The following is a 19,811-nucleotide window of genomic DNA, read 5'->3' as shown; positions in this document are numbered from 1 at the left end:
TCTCTCTATATGTAAAATACGCAACATAGGCTATTCCTTCTGTTACGCTGTCCATTTAGGTTGGTAGCTAAATAATGTTAGGGGCACACCATTTAGTTATAGGCTGTCCGCAGGAGGGGTTTAAGTGTTCCCTTTGAGAATGTTTTGTTTCGGTAAGAGGGCTAAGATTCAAAATGGTGCTATTTATATTAACTTTATGTTGTTTTGAACGTGGTTGATACATACGACTGTGTGTGTGTGTATTATAACCTATTGGCCAATTTGAAGAAAGTTTGTTAGTTGGGATGTGGGTCGGAAAGAGACAAGTTTCCCACCCCAGTGGTCACGACCTTGTATATATTAAACATATCAAATATTTTACAACTATATAATAGTATGTGTGTACAGGTACACGCAAGTCTCTCATGGCTCTATATAACAGTGATCCAAAAGGCGATGTTGTGATTTCATTAAAGAAAACAATTAAGTTTCAAATGACGCACTGAACGTTGACTAAAAGAATCAATTACTGAATCAAAGCTAAGTTGTTAACTTTAGTGTCATTCTATGCTTATAGTTTTGCTAGTGTGGAAAGCCTTCTGTGAAGCTGATCACACTTTGCTATAAAAGCAAGTAGCCTATAATAAAGTGCTTCGAAATTAGTTGATGACAAAGTACACATTTCTATATGTGAAGTATTTCGAGTTATCACCATTAACCCATTCCATAACGTAGGATTCGCGGAGGGGAAATTAAGATTTAAAAACTGACCAGAAATCACCTGTTCCTTATGGACCATATACTACGATTTTGCCAAAATGACCACAAAAAAATCTATCATACCTAATTGGTTAAGAAGAACTTGCCTTTGAAAATATAATAATCAAAACCGTTGTCCATTGTTTCTTTCGTGCATGACTTTTGTCAATTTAATTCATTAAGGCGATAACAGCTTAGTGCTCTACTGTCAATATATCGCACTTCACCTTTGGAGTTATCATTTACATAAATCGATATTATTTTCTCTGTTATAAATATCGAGGTTTTTCCTTCTATATAGCACTTTTCATCTTTTCACTTTGGCTCTTGATATGAAAATCTATAACCAGATATACTAGCCACATCTCATTCTAAGAGTCACGTGTTCCCACCTCAGGGAACCCCTTGTCTTCCATCCCTTAATTAGCTCATCCCATTTATTTACCAAGTAATTAAGTTGAAGTTTAGTCACTGAAATAAATACTTTTTTTGCAGCTTCATACTTGTAGCCCAACATTACCTTGACAAACGACATGCAAATTGATGTCATCCCTTATGGAAAAGTTAAACCGTCAACCTGTTGAGAATTTCTTGTAAATACAGTATCAACTTTCATCAAATTGACAATTCACCTACTCAACGTTTTTGTGGCAAAATGATCAAATGATTGTTTATCAAATGTCATTTATTTAACAATTTGCAGTAAAATTATAAAATTGGCATTTGGTATATTTCAACAGTTCAACATTTTGCAACAAACTGACTCATTACTCTCATCTGAATGTCTATATTTCATCATTTTATTGCAAAATGATGGACTACAGCAAAATTGCAGAGCCTAGATCTCAACACTTTAATGGCACCTTAGCGTTTCCATAAATCCTGAATATTTCGTGGAATATTCGTGATATATTATGAGAATAACCACATTGTATTGTAGCAGTTTGAAATTTGATTTGTAAGGACGTTCCAATTTACGTCAACCCTGTAATGTACGTACCAGCACATTGGTTGTATTGTCTACACTCAGGTAAGTAATGCACCAATCAACGATACTTAGCTAGGTGCCTATAACCAGGGAGTTTTTCCATAACAACTCCCTGCTATAACATAGTTCAATCAGGGAGCTTGTCTAACAGCACCCTGCATAAATGACCGTACTCGGCGCATTGCGCAATTATAACGGAAATCCCGGTTCTTATTTATAGACTATAAGCTTATTGACGTGTTCATCGATCCCACCCACCTACCTATCATATGCAGCATTCAGCATGTATATTTGTGCATGATATATGTTAAACGAATAACGACGTTGATAAATTTAGGCTACTTCAAGATATGAAGATCGTTCTCCTTCTTTCTAAGGCTCTCTTTCATCCTCTTGGTCACTGTAACTGCCATTAGCTTCGTGGTCTATATTTGAACTGCTGGAAATACACAGATCGCTTTTAATTTCTAAGTTAGGGAGTTTTCAGATACACTACTTTTCACCAAAGGCACCGTTTGTACGAACGCATCAATTTGGTGAATGACGTAATGCGGAATCGTTGTCAGAGCTGAATGTAGTACCGGGAAGCTTATAGGCTTCGTAGAACTGTCCGATTGTAAACGTTAGAGTAGCCTACATTGCGAACATTCTTCGCATTGGAACTGGACAGCGCAATGTAAACGACGAAGAGTCTGCTGTTCAAACTTATCTTGTGTTACACAAAGACCACGAAATCACCGATGCACTACGATTTCTTTAAACCATATCTTGTTCATAGTAATCTTAATACAGAGGGAGAGATCGCATCAACCTAAATTCCTCCCCAACGGAGGGCGGGTACAGGACAGGCAACAGCTACAACAACAAATAATTGCAGAGGTAAAAGATTACGAACTTAAACAAAGGTTAAAACTTCATTGTAGCCGTTTTTCTTCAACACAGTGGGTAAGATTTAGCAATTATGGTAACTGTACTTTATAGGTCTACGAGAGTTGCCTAGCCAACATGAACTTTCATCCGTGCATAAAACTCATGATAGGACGGGAACCGTGGGTCTTTATCAAGTTACATCCTAAACGAAAAGAAGACAACGTTAAGAAAAGAAGACAGCAATTAGGTTATCATAATTTCAAAAACATTTACAAGTTGCAGAGTGTGCCTTGACTGTTGTTTTATTTCCATTGATTTATTATGTACATAGATCTAGATAAAACTAGTGGGATATCTGATCAAAACAGGGTGTTACTGGAGCCAATTATTGTTACTTTGCATATACATGTAAATGTTTTATAAACCATAGTGTACCATATGTACAAACACTTAAACCACTAAACCAGAAAAGTGGGACCACCAACTTACAACTATACGCCCATACTTGTGGTTGCTCTGCAGTTATATGCCAAAGTGTGGTTTAAAGGTACGCTGTATCGGCCCTAATTATGCTAGATATTCAAATATGGTCACTTTAATCAAAATTCTTAAACTATTTTTTATTATCACACTGGAGGAAGTTTACCAAACTATTCAATCATCTTGAATGTTCATTTGCAATGTCTGAGCACAATTTGAAGGGTTAAGACCAGAATTTATGGCTATACACACTACTTTTATTCTTGTAAATATTTTATTTGTCCAGACAGAGTGACATTAACTAAACTTGAACTGTCCCTCATGTTGTGGACAACCTGTACAATTAGAACAGCTGGAGAATTTTCCTGTTACCATAATCCAGTTATAGGAATGCTGTGGAGACTTGTTCCTAAGACAGGACAATAATCATTTGACCTCTTGGCACATCTTGCAACGTTGAACGTATACCTTGTAACATCCACGTTGATAGTTGCCAATAGAAACTAGACATACTATTTTGTGTGGTTTTAACTCTGCCAAGATGAGCACCATCAAAGAAATAAGAAAATTCATGATCAAGGAAATATCATCTTTTTTTGCAAGAAAAAACTGGGCTGCAGAATTGGTAGTTATAGCTGAAGTGCCACTGAAATTTAATTACAATCTATATCAGTGTCTGAAAATAGAATATTCCCATTATTGTACATACTACATGGCCACTTCATTGGTCAAGATTGGTTTATTAAGTTTTCTTTCCGCAGTGAGGTTGGCATGTAGAGAATATGATACACCTAAAATAGGTACTATCAGGCATTCAATATCTCAGCAACCACAATGAATCTGAATTTGTTACATACAGTATAAAGTACCACTTTCCTATGGCAGTAGGCTAGGCTATAGTCCATTAATTGCATTTTTATATTGTCGCATGCATGCAGCTAAGAATGTCTTTGTAAGCTTTAGTGATATGATTTTGTTATACTTGTTAACTTCTATGATAGGCAGAGCCATGAAAGGTGAAAATTTATGATATTTTCACAAATGTGTTATGACAATTGGGTAAACAAAACGGAAAAAATAGATCCTAACAACTTTGTTCATGCACTAGCAACTTTGCTCAAGCATTCAACTGATTGTAATGTACTATAAGCAATTGTTGAATTTTTGGGAATGAGTTTATTTTACAACTAACCAAACGTGGTAAAGAATATAATTTTTGCACCAATCAGGCCTAGAGATTTTATTAACTGTGGAATATTACATGATGTCAAATTGCGAATAGCCATTTATCATTCGAATAATTGCAACTTACACATCCACACGTTGACTAATTATTTTCCTTAGGTTTGCATTATTATAGAAAATGGACGTTAAAGAAGGTTTCTGCTGGCGTTGCAGTAAAGCATTACGTCGGAGTCCTGTCAACTGTGATTCGTGTGGTATTGCAGAATATTGTACTAACCAATGCAGAGAAAATGATGCAGTTCGTCACAAAAGCGTTGAATGCCCAAACTGGTCTGTCAAAAGTTGTGCATGTTGTCAGAAGGTTGGCGCTAAAAGTGAGGTATGTGTATAAGCTTCTTTTATTTGTAAAGATAGCGTGATTCATTGCTGCAGGGTTTCAGTGCCTTTATTGCCACGTTTAGATTCATGTTGTTCAGGTCAAAGATCGATGGGAGGTAACAAAAGGTATCAGAAGCCATTACGGAAATTTCGTAAATACCAATGAGACAATATGGTCGAATACCTCTCAGCCCATGTAGTAAACCATACTCTTAAAGTACATATCTTATTAATTGATACAATATGCTCAAGCTCTCTTTGAGTTGCCTCGTGACAAGTATTAAGGATTGTTTTGATAAGATATGTATGAATCAGTTAGGAAATGAATATAAAAACTGAGCATTTTAATTTAGCACATATGGAAACGTTGTCGTATTTGCTATTCGGTACCACTGAGGGGCCCTTAACTACGTGGTTTGTTGTGTCATTTGTGGGGTAACCGACTCTTTCCTGCAATTATAGCGTTGTTTTACTTTGGGGTACCAAGATTATGTATATGGAGACATTTATCTTTGCAGCAACACTAAATACATCAACTTCGTTAAGTTTTCTTGTCGGACTGAGGTTTACAAAATAAAATATAAAGTCGTTTATCAAAGGATAATATCCTTATCTTACTCACAACGCTCTTACTTAGCCAAAACGAATGTAATTGATGTGGGGCAAACGGTTTTAGATAAGATATTTTGTAATATTTACAACCATATGAAAAGTGCCGATTGTTTCAGTAGTTTTATCGGACTCGACATCCCTTTTTACGAAAGCCAATTGACAGATCGCTATGTATTACCTGATTGATATGCAACCTTTGTCACATGACCAAGGTCGTAATTTTGTGTGTAGTGTTTGTTTAATTATATAAGTATTTGAAGACTTTAATTGTAAACAGTCAAACTAATCAATCATATGATTCATCTCTTGTAAACTAGAAAACAATATTCTGCGAAAAATTACAATTTTATGGTTTTGCTGACTACGACGATGGTACTCTGTCGTGGGGAATACCATAATGTGCCACAATAAACACGCTTTGTACATTTCGCACGTACGTACGTAATGCAGTGTACCCTTTGTCGTACTTAGGCTAGCATTCTTACATACGATCGTACGGCGATTTTGCAGTACACATACTGTTGGTATGGGGGTTAAACAGTAGTGCAAATCACTGAAAATATAAACAATTTCACACGGTAACTGACCTACTGTTCCAGACTATTTGGTATAGAAAGGTAGCAGTTGGTCCAGGCGATGAATTCTGCTTCGTATATCTTATACGGTGCTAATGTAGCCTAGTCTATCAGTACTATGCGTATCTATAACATCAGACTTAGTAATAGTGTATGACTAGGATGGTGGTCACCATATTGTACATTGATGTAAGTTAAGTGGAACACGGAAAGAATTAGCAATAAGGGCGCTTGTCTGTAAATGTCGAACTGTGACGAGCAATGGATATAAGCATAAAACACAGTGTCTGTAGTAACGTGATCCTACACCCCCCACCCCACCCTCCCCCTTAACGCTAAGGGAACGTCTTTGTATGAATCATAATCTGTGATGTACATATCGCGCAATGTTCCATGTAATGATACAAATGAAACCAGCAAACTTCAAAACTGTTAGCATATTCAGTATGGAATTAAACTTACCCAACGACCTGACAATCACCTAATTTGAAACATTTATATGGGAAATTTTCCTTTTTGTGACATTTTCAAATGGGGACTACATATCCTATGGTATCGTTGCGGACCAAATTTCCAATGATATTAGTTTGGCTGGACAATCTTTCCTTAGAAAGTATGGTCCGGCCGGACACTTTTTAATGCTACACCGGAAATAGAGTCTACAAATAGAAAGCCTGGGATGCGTGTACCTATATACTAGTTACATGTGGATGCAGCTAGTAGAAATAAGTGCGACACTTGGGTGGCTGAGGTTGCTATGTTGATCAATCAGCGCTCAAAATCTGGAGTTGTTTAATCTACTGTTAGTCGCTAGGCAAGGTTGTTTTTCGCGCTAAGATTATATGAGCCTAACATATGACATGATTCAGTGTTCCATATCTTCTAAACGGAGCTGTAGTGTAATTCTCGTTCTCATATTTAGTAATTACAATCAACACGGACATAACAGAATGAATGGTTATTTCATTTACAAATAATTAATGAAGTATTGATTCTTTTCTTACATAGTGTTCTGGCTGTTACTCTGTTTGGTATTGCAACATAGAATGTCAACGAAGAGATTGGACGAAACATAAACCAGTGTGTCGAAAATGGCAGAAGATCGTTAAACAAGTAGCATCCAGACCGATAACGTCTATGGGTGACTACCCATTCTATTTCAGTAATTCTTTTCCAAACGATCTCTTGAACCTACAAAGTAACGAAATGAAAAGCGGACAGAGTGTCCTAAAAAACTTTAGCATTTTGTTGCCAGCTTGTGGTGATTTGCGTCACGTGATGAAAACTGTCCAATCACTGCCAGGCGAATTTAATGGTAGTCTCAGATTTGTCTTGAACGATCTCGATCCTTTCCCTATGGCACGAAATGTCCTTCTACTCTTCCTGATTAGTTCCTGTGAAGCAGAGGAGGTTTCAAATGTTTCTACAATATGGTTGTCATTTCAACTCCCTCGTAAAGATTACTTGCTACTCCAGGAGACTCTTTCAAAGCTCATTAAGATGAATTCTTTACATTTGAAAATGGAGTCTGGAGGAATGATTGACGTCAATGAGCAATCATATAAAGCAATGCGTGAGGTTTGGGACGGATGGAGAAGGTATTCCTGCCAAATTGGGACTGAGTCCTGCGCTAACATTTTTGAGGAGAGAAAGGCCATATTTGATTCTGATCCAATGGTCAGCGTCGGTATACAGAGTCTATTGCATGACGTGCCACAACAACATTCCTCCTCAGTAAAAAAGTGGTTTGATGATGGTGTTATACTACCCGAAGCACACGCGGAGAATACGGTGACGCACTACAACCCGACGTTCACTGGCAGGGGACGGGAATCTTTACTAACTACAGCCATGAGGCTGCCGTCAAGTTACGACTTTACCTACTGCATTAGATCTGATTGTATTCCTTTTCAAATGTGGGACTATTTGGATATGGTTCAATTCAAAACGTATGACTCTATTAGTGCAATGTGTCACGTATTTAATACTCACTTAGTTGCCAAATCTCGGACAATGATTCGAAATCAACGACTTTCATTCTTCATCAGTACAACTGAATACTCACTCATAGGATCTGTCATCAATCGCCCTGAATATGAAGGAGGCTTTGACAGAATATTTGCTTCAAACTTAATTGACTATGTCAGAGTAGGAAACGTTCTCGAAGCACTAGAACCGTTCCTTAGTATGACAAATCCACATGCTGCTCTCTTTACAGAAACATTTAATTGGTATGTAGGTATCGATGATGCGGTTTGGCCAACAGACGAAATGACCGTAATAACTGTAACATTGAGAGGAATGATAGATTGCAACGTAAGCATAAGTGATCTAAATTCTCGAAACTCTAGTTGTTTTCACGAGTACTACAACAACACTGCGTTCTTCATCAACTATTTGAGGGGTGACAAGTACGCTGAAGCAGAGGGCAAGGGAAAACTTCCTAAAATCTCGGATGTCAGTAATCGTCGAGGGTTGCTTATGCGGGACTTCCGAAAGGGGAGGAATCTTGTTGTCCCGTTTAACCGACGAGTGGCTGTTCGCACAGTGAATATGCTGAAGGGAGATGTCAGAACACTAGAATGGTATCGAGCAGTCACTGAATAAACAAGGAAACATGGATACTTGTGAAATGTAAATGATTGACTGGCTGTTGGGGAGACTTTCAAATAGCTAACATGACTGTAATGAAAGAAAGTTGACCAAGACTCCAAGAGTTCACCATTGAGTACAAGCTGTCCAAGTATGTCTGTATGCATCAGTATACGTGAATCACCTCAAATGTTACGAACAAAATGTGTAATTGCGTATCAGGTTGTGTCAAAAGGAAGTGTTATCGGTTCCATGAACGTATAGCTGTAGCGATTGATATTCCAATTTCTTCTTATTATCAACTTTCTGCCATTCGTTAGAGCTCGTAAAATAGGCTAAGCAGTTTAAGCTCAAATTTGTTCAACGCATTATATTCCTTTTAATTACTCAGTGCTTTGCATTTGTTAAATTCAGTCTATTTTATTAGATGAGTTTCCGACTCCATTTTAGCCATTATCTTACATAACAAAACGGGGGCGGGTGAGACAACGATTCCTTGAAATTTGTTCTCTTTGAAGTCAAAAGCAAACTAGAGCACCAACTGCAGTTTGGGTCAGGTAAAAGGCCCAGGTGGGTGCTAAATTTCTAAATTTTCTCCTCAAAATTTCGACTATCCCCCTACTCTTCTTGAACTTGTTAGGACTTTTTCTTGATTTCTTTTCATACCAAAAGATTTTTTTTTGAAGTCTCTGTCTCGAAATTTCGACGATTTTATGTCAAACCTTCGACTACTTTCAACTTACTATTTTCGGGAAGTTGTGAACATTATGTCTGTAAAATTTGACTCGTTCCTCAATATTACAACCTATTTATCATTTTTAGTTTAATCTTTTCATTACTTTCATCTTTTCTTATCTTAAAACATTGTCCTCCAGTGTTATGATATATTATTATATGTTGATATCATTGATATAAATGCATGTGTTTATTGCTTTCAAATTGTTGTTGTTTAAGCTCATATTAAAGTGACAGTGTTCACAAAGCTTTCATCTCAAATAGACATCGATATATAGTTGACTGTTAAGTAGTTGTTACTTGCAAAACTGTAAATCGCCTAACAGTTAGTAGTTACAGTTGAATAAAATTTGGTATCCATTCGTAGTTACACGAAATAGGTATAGCCGATTTATGAATTGATTGCAATAAAAGTATATCATGAGCTAAAAAGGAACCTTTTGACAGTAGAAAACGTTTCTTTAAAGGAATTCTAAAGACGTGAATTAACGTTTTGAAAAATACCACTTAAAAATCTCAACAAAAAAAAAACGATTTGAACGAACTGCTTAAATTACATGTTAACTTCGGCGTCGCGGCTGCTTGTATTCTAACGTAAAATACAATAAAAAACTAACAGTAAATATGATGTTACTTTAACATACTAAATCATGATTCAGTTTCATGGGAGGATTTACATTAATGTCCAAATTGGTCATAGAGCTATGTATCTACATTCAATCACAGGGCGCTGTTTATGTGCATTTGGATGCGGACATGTGGGTTTAATGAAAGTGTCGCGTATATATGAAGTAGTAGTCTTGCGATATTCGTCACCCCCTTTGCGATCTGAAGATACTCGGTGTAGAGATTCCTGTCCCGATAGTGTATAGGCCTACTTCAGTTATGTATATAGTTTATCGTGTTTAGTTTTTAGGATAAACTTATTCACGTTGTTCATTGTTGTTGTTGATATGTTTAATATTAATGTAATTTGCTTTCAATATTTCGCTGGTGATGTGATGGTACCTTTTTAACTTCATTTCGGGTAAATACTTATTATTATCGGGAAACTGACTATATGAATTATGAACAAACGTGAGAATGAGCAAAGAAGCCAGTGTTTGTACCTTTGATCTGACTGGTTCAGAACCTTTTGTTGTAAATTTTGTTTGTCCAGTTCTAATTTTTATTTTTATGTTTATGTTTCAGTTTCTATGTTGCTGTTGTAATCTCATACCTACGTGTAATAATATACTGGAGGTGAGGTTTCTTACCACCATTGGCTATTTTTGCAGAAGAATGATTTAAACGTCTACCCTCCTCGGACCAACGGTGGCACTGTGAACTTAACTTTTTAGGGCAGTTTGAATCTTTGGTTTTGATATGGTGTGTTTTGATATGGTGTGTTTTGATATGGTGTGTTTTGATATGGTGTGTTTTGATATGGTGTGGCCTTCCTCTTTGGGATGGGATCATAAAGTGATAGGCTACGTGTGTGTAAGTATATATGAACAAGGACGTGTGTCTTAAATTCATCTTCAACTCTTATTTGGTAAATGTATGGCTGGGTTATATTCGCTAAAGCACCGCTTCTAGCCCAGGGACGGCAGGGCCGACACCCCCCAACCCCCCCTCAATAACAAAAAGAACTTCGAACATGTATAAATATACACAATACTTTACTTGCATCGTACTAGATACCGCATTGAACTGAATGCCTCGCTTCAATTTCCATAGGCCTACTTAAAAATTCACCTCTAACCGTCAAAATGAGTTTCCCCAACACCCCAAAGTTCGTCGAAGTTTTGACTTCTTCCCTCAACATCTCAATAGTTAGTCGAGATTTTGCTGAAACACCGAGATCATTCAACAGTATATTTGGACTATTCGTTACCATACATGCCCAGACTACCGTTGTTTTCTGCTTTTGATAATAATATTTCTACATTTTATTTCATTATTACATTCAATATTTTTTAAGAATTCGTTTTCAAAAACATCTTTCTAAAATGACAACTATGCTGTTTATTACAAGCATTTTATATCGTCATCATTCTTAGTGACATTCTACTCTTGGGACGAACTCGATATTTTCTTGTACCTGATAGCAAGTAGCTTAAAAAAAGGCAGTATTTATCCAATGATATTAATACCTTTGACGATTAACTATTTAACGAATTAACAAAATATTCGAGTGCTTAGAACAAAATTAACAATTATAATGAGTATAAGTTGTCAAATGGTGCAAAGAAGTTAATTTACAAATTTCAACGCTGGAAATTCGGGTAATATAGTCAAGAATGTAGGAAATGTAGGCACATGCATGCACGTTTGTCCGCACTGCCTGTTTCCAGATAACATATCTACTTGTATACAGAAAGGAAAAGCCGTATAGAAAAACGTGATAGTCTGTCACTAGTAATTTATTGTGAGCTAATCCATTGTTTTATTGACACCTATCTGGGGGTTGTAGAATCGTCACAATTATTATGGATATTTCAAAACCTATCAACAGATGTGGGTAACATGCTGACTGGGAAGAAAGTGTGCGAGGTCAAATGGTACTTCTATATAATGCAAATATGTATCAATCTCATTGATAAATGCTATGTATGTGTATAGGAATAGTTTGCCGGTTTGCATTCTCATAACGTATAAACTCGGAGATACTGCAAATGCTAATTCTTTCATCATCTGAGGGTATCAACGCCTGATCATACTGTGTTGGATCTGAGGAGGAAGGCGTTGGGTGTTGGTTGGGTGTGGGAGGGGGAGGGGCGTAGGGTGTGGGTGGGTGGGTGGGTCGAACGGGTTTGGTTAGGAGAAGAATGTTAATCTGTTTCGTCTAATTACTTGATCTGATCTGCTGATCGACAATTTGAAAGAGAGTAAGTCTAAAAGAAGAGGAGAAACCATTACAAATAGTTCTCGTGTTTACTTTCTTCTAAGAATGACTTTTTTTTAGAGTGGACTGGACTATTTATGATGAAGAAGGCCGGACGAAATTTACAGTAACATTTTTAATATTTTATTCATTCATAATTATTAACGAATAACAAAAACTTGACTTGACTCAGATGGTCCTTGTACCGATCAATGTCATTGATATATTCGTTAGTACAGGGTTCAATCGGGCGGGGGGGGGGGGGGGGGTCACACATTCAATTGCAGATTTGAAGAAGCAAACCGCAAATTTATCTCAAAACGTTCTCATTACATGGACGCTCTTATATTCTATACCGCAAATTCCAACATTGATTTTTTCCCACAAAACGGCACCCTTTAATTAATATTTTTTTTTCTTAATTTCTTCTTACAGTTCTTTACGTTTCAAATACTACAAGGACATTATTCATTACCAAAACTGTAATTAATTTATTTATTGAATGAGGCTACATGATTTTCGTTTCAACAAAACTGAAGGAACATGTGTCTCATGCTCCACCATGGCTCCCATTTATCTTGATTATTTAGCAAACTATGCTCTATTTTTGGTAATAGTTGACCGCTTTTGTAATATAAATATTTTGACAATGTTTCATACAGGTAGTTGCTTAGACACAAGACTTAAAGTGACCAAATTGTAAAAAAAAAAGAATATCCAAACAATAGGGAAAGTTTGCATGATTTTTCAATATATAGATTATTTCGCACAGACTCATCAATTCGAGAGTCAATATTCATTTCCGCAATTACATTTTACGTGAAACAGTTTTGTAAATATTCAATACCAAGGAACCACAACATCACGGAATGGTTACAATCGTTACAAATATGAGAAAAGAGGTTAATATTTACAATATCAGAATCATCTCAAAAGTTCAAATTAAATGTGTAATCGTAGTGTTCATGCATGCAGAGAATAAAGTTGTTGTAGAAATTCCAATAACATATTTTTTATCTGTATTATATATGCTTAACATATAAACTACTTAACACTCAAAGTACCTTCAACCTACCGTGAAGAAATGAAGCCTAAGTTGTTCCAAAAACAAGTTTCTCTCTCACACTCTTGGTAGATACACACAATGTAGGCTTACTCGATATGTTTAACTTTCTTTGAAATAAGTGAATATGTCAAACTGGCATAATCAACATAGTCCTATTGTGTTTGATTTTTTTTATTCCGAAGGCTACATTATTACTAGGCTGCAATTACAAAACACAGGATAGCGGTATCAACGAATGAAAACCGTCACTAATAATTATACCATACCTTGACCAGTGTTATTTAATCTAGATAAATCTTTGAGACATGTGGAAGTTCCAACACTCTCTAATTACAGGTATTCACCATGTTTTCGTCATTTACATTTAACCAATAAAACTATTAAAGACCACAACGTTGTCTTAAGTAATTATATACATCATATCAAATGCTAAGCAATATACGTATTTATATCAAGAGGCAATTCAAGGATCTTATAAAAGAGTGTCTATTGCGCGCTATAGGGTCGTTGAAGCCGACTCCCGTGTAAGGGGTCAGGGAACTTCGTCAGAAGAAATGTTTTTAAGTTTTCAGAAGAAAATTAGACACATTTTGAGCCATTTCTATAGACTATACATTAGCCCTTTCATACGGTGTAATCATGTACGTGATATTGTATAGATAAATTGAGATGGGGAATATTATCCGTGATGTCATCGTTCTTGAATTGGCTTAGTTTGTAGTCTTCACTAAATTGTGTAGAAACGATGCGTTTTAAGAAAACTATATTGCTGGCTTTTTTCTTTCTACACTACCAATAGACTAACTGACTCGAAGTTGAGTATTGTATAGCCTACATAATGGGCATTTAGTGTCAAAGATAACTTAAACAGACATGAATACCTAGACGATGATGATAATAATAAAGAATTATTAAGCACGATGTGTATTGTTGAGAGCAGATATACAATATCATGTTTTTGTCACATTTATTACTACATTAATTTTAACTTGCAAAGTCCTAAAGTCTTTTGCTTAATAACTGAACCATATATTCGGGCAGTGACTTTTAATGCTGGTTGTTTTTAATATTTTGTGACCTATTTGTCACCTTTTGCAACGAAAAATTGTCTCAATCAACAAATCACACGTATTGACGGACGTATTCTTCAGAGAGGTTTGATTTTCATTTCAGTTGTAACAATATCGCAGTCAGAAATCATTCGTTCCCAGTCGTAAATGTACAGTCCAGTTTTCCACTGTCTGCCAAGCTCTCCATTGAAATTCGCTGTAGTACATATTCCCCCCCCCCCCCCATTGATATTATACCCATTGTACCACCAGCCACCAGCATGTTTCGCCGCGCAACTTACTGATGTAGTGTTATCATTGTCAGTGTCATATGTTGAAAAGCCAATACCACGATGATATCCCATGTAGTCATAATCTGTGTAAAATGAGAACGAAAACGTAACCAGCAAAAAAGAAAAAAACATACATCTTTCTTCTAAATTTACTTTTTTCCGCAAGAAAAATCGAAACTAAAAGAACTTTCATCATCGTCTATTATGACGATGGGGATGACAATGAAGAGGAAAATGACAATTGAAGACGGAGACGAAAACGAAGATGACGATGATAACGATGGCGACAATGATGACGACGATGACGATGACGATGTTGAGAAATTTTGATAAAATTTACGTTTTTTTTTCTTCTAAATTATGCTAATGCTCCTTAAATATCCGAAAGTGCCAGTCGATCATTAACCCCCAAAAAACAGGTTCCACACTTTATCATGTAGGTTTACAAATTTCTTTCATGGCAAATACCGTGCATTGCATTATAGGCTACGATGAAAATGTTTTACTCACCCAAGCTGCCTGTATAACTGCCGAGCTCTTCTAGTGCAAAGTTGTTGACTTCTGAAGCAATTCGAAAGAGATCATACTAAAGATAGTGGGTAATGTTACTACTGCTGTTCTTAAATTCCATTCTCAGTTTGTAGTCCCGTTGAGCAGTTATGTTGGCTAATTGGTCGTTTCCAAGCCAATGTGAATTAGATTTGCGTCTACGGAAGCCGGATCTGTATGCATCCCAGTCTTCCAAAAAACCCAAGTTATCGACGCGGAGCTGAAAAAAACTAAAAAACAACAGCAAAAAATAAAATAGGTTGATATCAGTATGCTTTAGTTATGGTCCACTTGAAGCCAGATTAGTCAAGAAAAGTACTTCTGTGATGTTTTGTATGGAATATACGAATGGTCTATATCGTCCCCGTTCTGGCGTAGTGACGAATGTTCAAAATGTGAGTTTTGAGAAAACGCGCTCTAAAAATTTTCACATTTTGACTTTAGTATAGCATAATTAAAAAAGGATCTTTTGTACCGAAAGTTGTCAATATTTTAAATATAACGAATAGAACTTTGAGTTCTCATGTTTGTTGCTGATCGAAAAATTTCTTACAAAGTAGTAATTTTAGTGTAAACATATTCGTCGTTATGTCATGTCATTTTCAGTTAATTTTATACATTCGTCACACATTCGTCACTATGCTAGAACTAAATTTTGAAGTTTCGTCCTCTCACAGACTTGTATTCGTTGTTTGTGTGTAGCAGCCATAGGGTACACCGTGAATGTTCACTGTCCGGGGGAGAGGAAGGGGGGGGGGGGTAGGTGGAATAACCTTACGATAGAAGAAAATAATCGAAGGGGTGGTACATTGGTCTTATTAATTTTAAAAAGAATGTCCACGGTTTACTTTAATGTATAAAATAGACAAGGAATGGGTTATACGCAGGTATCAACATACGTTTTTTAGTATGCTTTTCTCGAATGGCATGTATGGAGTCGGATATGACAAGGGGAGGTGGTATATAGGACAAGGAGAGCCGGCTGTTGAAAGGGGTGGTATATTGGTCTTAATTTTAAAAAGAACGCCCACGTTTTGTTGCAATGTATAAAATAGACAAGGAATTTGTATGGGTTATGGGCGGATGTAAGTGTTTTAGTATGTTTTTCTTGGGTGAAATGGAGGGTGTCGGATAGAGAGATGTTGAGGTAGGGAGGGCAAGGAGAGCCGGCTGCTGAAAGGGTGATATACTGGTCCTATTTATTATAAAAGAACCCCCACCATTTTCTACAATGTATAAAATAGACAAGGTATATGATGAAATGTGAACACATGCAGTTGCAAAAGTAATAGTTCCAGTGGCGTAATCTGTTAAGTCGGAACTCTTATAGAGCACACAGACTACGGAAAATTGTGTGCAATTTTTCATTTTCAAGTTAGTGTATTGCGTGAAATGTCTCTGACAATAGTTTCTAAGTATCCTTCAAACGCTTTGGGAAGCTTTTCACTATACTATCCCCTTAAACGGAATGTGAAATTTTCTTACGCCCACAGGCACATTCATAATATCCAACCCAACAACTGTGCCATTGTTCAAGTGTTTCCAAGTTGTACTGTAGTACGTTGTTCCTTCTTTTCATTTCCTTCCAGTATACATATAAAAAAATTCTTACGCTCACAAGCACATTTATAATATCCAACCCAACCTCGTGTAAATCCTCAGATTTAAAGTAGGAAACAACTGTGCCATCGTTCAAGTGTTTTCAAGTTGTACTGTAGTATGTTGTTCCTTCTTTTTATTTCCTTCCAGTATACATATAAAATTTATAGAGAGGAGTCATATAATACCTCAACAAGAAGAATAACTCATATCAAAGTTGCTTTTTTTAAGATGATAGCATACCAAACAGTCCAAGAATAACTACTATAAAAGGGGAGAAAATGTCAAGATGATAGGATATCATATAAAATACATCTACTAATACAAAAGTTAATACATAAAACGATATAACAAACAGACTTCAACAAACATTCTAAGTGCTCGAGTGGAATGTAAAAAGCAGCACGGTAAATAATGAGTTGCTGTAAACTTACGTTCGGTATTTTGTGAGGATTACTTAGATATCCGCTCGATTTGTGCAGGAGAGTTTTTAGTACAGTATACAAAGGGTTATTCTGGTCACTGTAAATCTTATTAGCCATTCTTGTAAATTCAGGTCTTGCAGCAGCATTTACTTTTTCTAAAAGTATATTGTATTCTAAATTAATATAGCTGATGTGTATTTAAGAAACTTCATTCTACTTTTCTTTGCTTTTTTTGCAATATAAAATGGTACCAGACAGGTACTGTATAGATCACATGTGCCAGGTTGTATAATATAATTGAAAACATTTTCCTTAGCATTTTGGTTAAAGAAAGACACAACGTAAGCCACACTAGATACTTTGTAATATACTTTTTTAATACCTTGATGCTTTGCAAGAAAAGGTCAAACTGTCGTCGCTGTATACTCCCAGTACTCAGTCTTGGAGGTTTCTTGCCACATCAGATCCCTCAATAATAATAATAATACGTTGCGACCTTGATAGAATGACTCCTTCATGTTATATGGTTTATTTTCAAAAACGAATTTCCTTTATTTATTTTTTTTTTGGAGGGGGGGGGGGGGGTTACGCAATGAAGTCTTGTGGTCACATGTTGGAACTATGTCATTTAAAGAACACTGAAAATGTCATTGGTCAGTTTCAACAGAGCTCTTATGAATTGTGCATGATACAGCAGTATCATCGGCATATTTTGTTATAGAAATGTGTGAGTTTGACCTAATTTCATCAGTATATATAGTAAATGATATAGCATGTAATGGACCCCCCACCCCAAGGCACACCAACCTTTATTTCCAATATTTCCGATAACCCTTTATCAACTTTCCCTTTTACAATCTTAATGAGACACAATATCATGGATTAATCAAACGTTTGATATGGATATGGACTCTTCAAGTGGCTTGAAACTTCCGTTCTGGAACAGCAAGTGCCTTCTCCTTTCTTATGTCAAGCAATCCCAATGTATGGAAACCAGGGCTGAGGGTGTATCAGTTTGGTGATGTTCATTTGGTTTCTGTGTCCATGTTTTGACTTGGTTTATTTTTCCAAAAAGTCTGGTACAACTTCCCCTTATGACCCTGGACTTCTCAGCATGTGGAAGAAAACATCCAAGATTCTCTAATTTCTAAAGGGTGCTATACAGATGTTCTACTAAGTCCGTCTAACGCCGCCACCCCCACCCCATCCCCCGACCCCCGCAATCCGACCTCCTCGTCCTTTGTAGCATATTTTCTATACTTAGTAGAAAAACTATGCTACTACCTTCCAAAGTTTCATGTAAAAGTGTGTGACCTATATCTATGTCACTAGGTATTACTTAGCCAGATAAAGGTAGTTATAAATTAGGCTAGACTAATGTTTATGAAGAGCAGAGCCGCCAATAGCTATGAAACTGAAGACTGGAAGAAGTCTAAAGTGGAAATGAGCTGGTGTTTTGATGTTTTAACTTGTCATAATACTGGTACTTGTGTATTGGACTGTTAACATTTACATTGAGACTGTGACAGAAAACTAAGAGAATTAATGTATACTACACCCTCCTCACTCCATCCCAAGTCTCACTATGACTTCAAACATTGGCAAAAAGGTAGCTCCATGCCAATTTACTCCCGTACCGTGCAAGATAAAGGTCTTAGATATGTTCGGGATAAGTTCATCACAAGGATCTCCGTTATATAAGTTCATTACGATGGTTTGGATTCCTTCTATTTAATCCTAAGGTATTGTTAGGCTGACACTAAGAATGGCTTAAATTAATTAAACTTGGTCTAAGTATTGTGGTCTTGTCAGTCACAATTACAATTTGAGTGGTTTTTCATAATTTTTATACAAGTTACATCCATGGTCATCATGCTCCTAACTTACACCATGGGTTTCCTCATTTACATAACTCTAATTAAATGTACCGACACTGTTGTTACACTGATTCAATAGAGAAATAGCGTTACTGTATTGTCTATAGCTACTCGCGCAACAGGTATAAGCATCGAATGTATTGCAATCATAACACTAGGCTACTATTCAGGTATACTATTGTTGACCCACTGGTCATTCCGTTTTCACGATTTAGGCTATCGTGTGGGAGATACTGCATTAATTAATTAATAGATGAGGTGGAAATAATAAAGATATTACCTTCTCATAGTCCGGGTGCTTTCAAATGGATGTATGTTGGTTCTAAATTCACTATGATATGGTTGTTACGTTCGACTTGTCCCAAAGGGTAATATTCGTCGTTATGCAAAAACGCAGAAACTTTGACAAATTGTGTTACTGAGTGGTCATAATGACGAAGTTAGAATTCGTCAGTATGTGAAAACGAGAATGCGCCTTAGATGGACATTCGTCAAAAACCAGTCAGAAATAACTAAGAAACTAGACATTTTTGAACTTCTAACCCGGCTCAATCGATTCTTCACCCTCGTAATAGGTAAGAACATTATTTAACTCAATTTCGCCAAAAGTGCATATTCGTCACTATAACGCCAAAACGGGGACGATATATTAACAGGAAAATACACTCTCCCCTCACATTTCTAAGTGGATATTTGCAGCCCAGCCATATTGTCAAAGTTGTTTTTGCTCTTTGGAAATATATAGTTTTACTTCGTTCATATTATGTTTAGAACAAATGCACAAAATAATACTTTTTCTTCAACACTCTGTTCTTTAACGTTCAAGTTAGTAGGTTACGTAGTCCCGCGTATAGTAAATTTCAGTAAAGAAGTACAATGTGTAGTATGGTATATGTTATTTCTCGTACATAAAACGACAACTATCATGGACATA

At 36.3% G+C, this 19,811-nt stretch overlaps 3 protein-coding genes across 5 annotated transcripts in view; 1 reads left to right on the top strand and 2 right to left on the bottom strand.

Annotated features, from left to right (window-relative positions):
* LOC139967293 (uncharacterized) overlaps nucleotides 1-19,811 on the bottom strand; it is a 62,248-nt gene that overhangs the window by 7,293 nt on the left and 35,144 nt on the right. The gene's annotated exons all lie outside the window — the stretch shown is intronic.
* Nucleotides 1-19,811, bottom strand: part of LOC139967294 (uncharacterized) — a 29,173-nt gene that overhangs the window by 6,931 nt on the left and 2,431 nt on the right. Inside the window, exons 1-3 of one of the 3 annotated variants that reach the window (XM_071970939.1) lie at nucleotides 19,158-19,804; nucleotides 14,938-15,206; nucleotides 14,437-14,510 (exon numbers count right to left, since the gene is read on the bottom strand). The gene's annotated coding sequence lies outside the window, so the exon portion shown is untranslated. Of the gene's footprint in view, nucleotides 1-14,436; nucleotides 14,511-14,937; nucleotides 15,207-17,382; nucleotides 18,158-19,157; nucleotides 19,805-19,811 lie in introns of those variants that run through there. The other 2 variants (XM_071970941.1, XM_071970940.1) reach the window with 2 other exon arrangements.
* On the top strand, nucleotides 1,976-10,784 carry LOC139967289 (uncharacterized). The gene is made up of 3 exons (XM_071970912.1): nucleotides 1,976-2,605; nucleotides 4,421-4,640; nucleotides 6,835-10,784. The coding sequence occupies exons 2-3, from the start codon at nucleotides 4,440-4,442 to the stop codon at nucleotides 8,431-8,433; spliced, it is 1,800 nt and encodes a 599-aa protein (XP_071827013.1). The 5' UTR covers nucleotides 1,976-2,605; nucleotides 4,421-4,439; the 3' UTR covers nucleotides 8,434-10,784.

The sequence above is a fragment of the Apostichopus japonicus genome, chromosome 5 (assembly GCF_037975245.1).
Source record: "Apostichopus japonicus isolate 1M-3 chromosome 5, ASM3797524v1, whole genome shotgun sequence".
Taxonomy (NCBI): domain Eukaryota; kingdom Metazoa; phylum Echinodermata; class Holothuroidea; order Aspidochirotida; family Stichopodidae; genus Apostichopus; species Apostichopus japonicus.
This window is presented reverse-complemented; position numbering and strand designations above follow the sequence as displayed.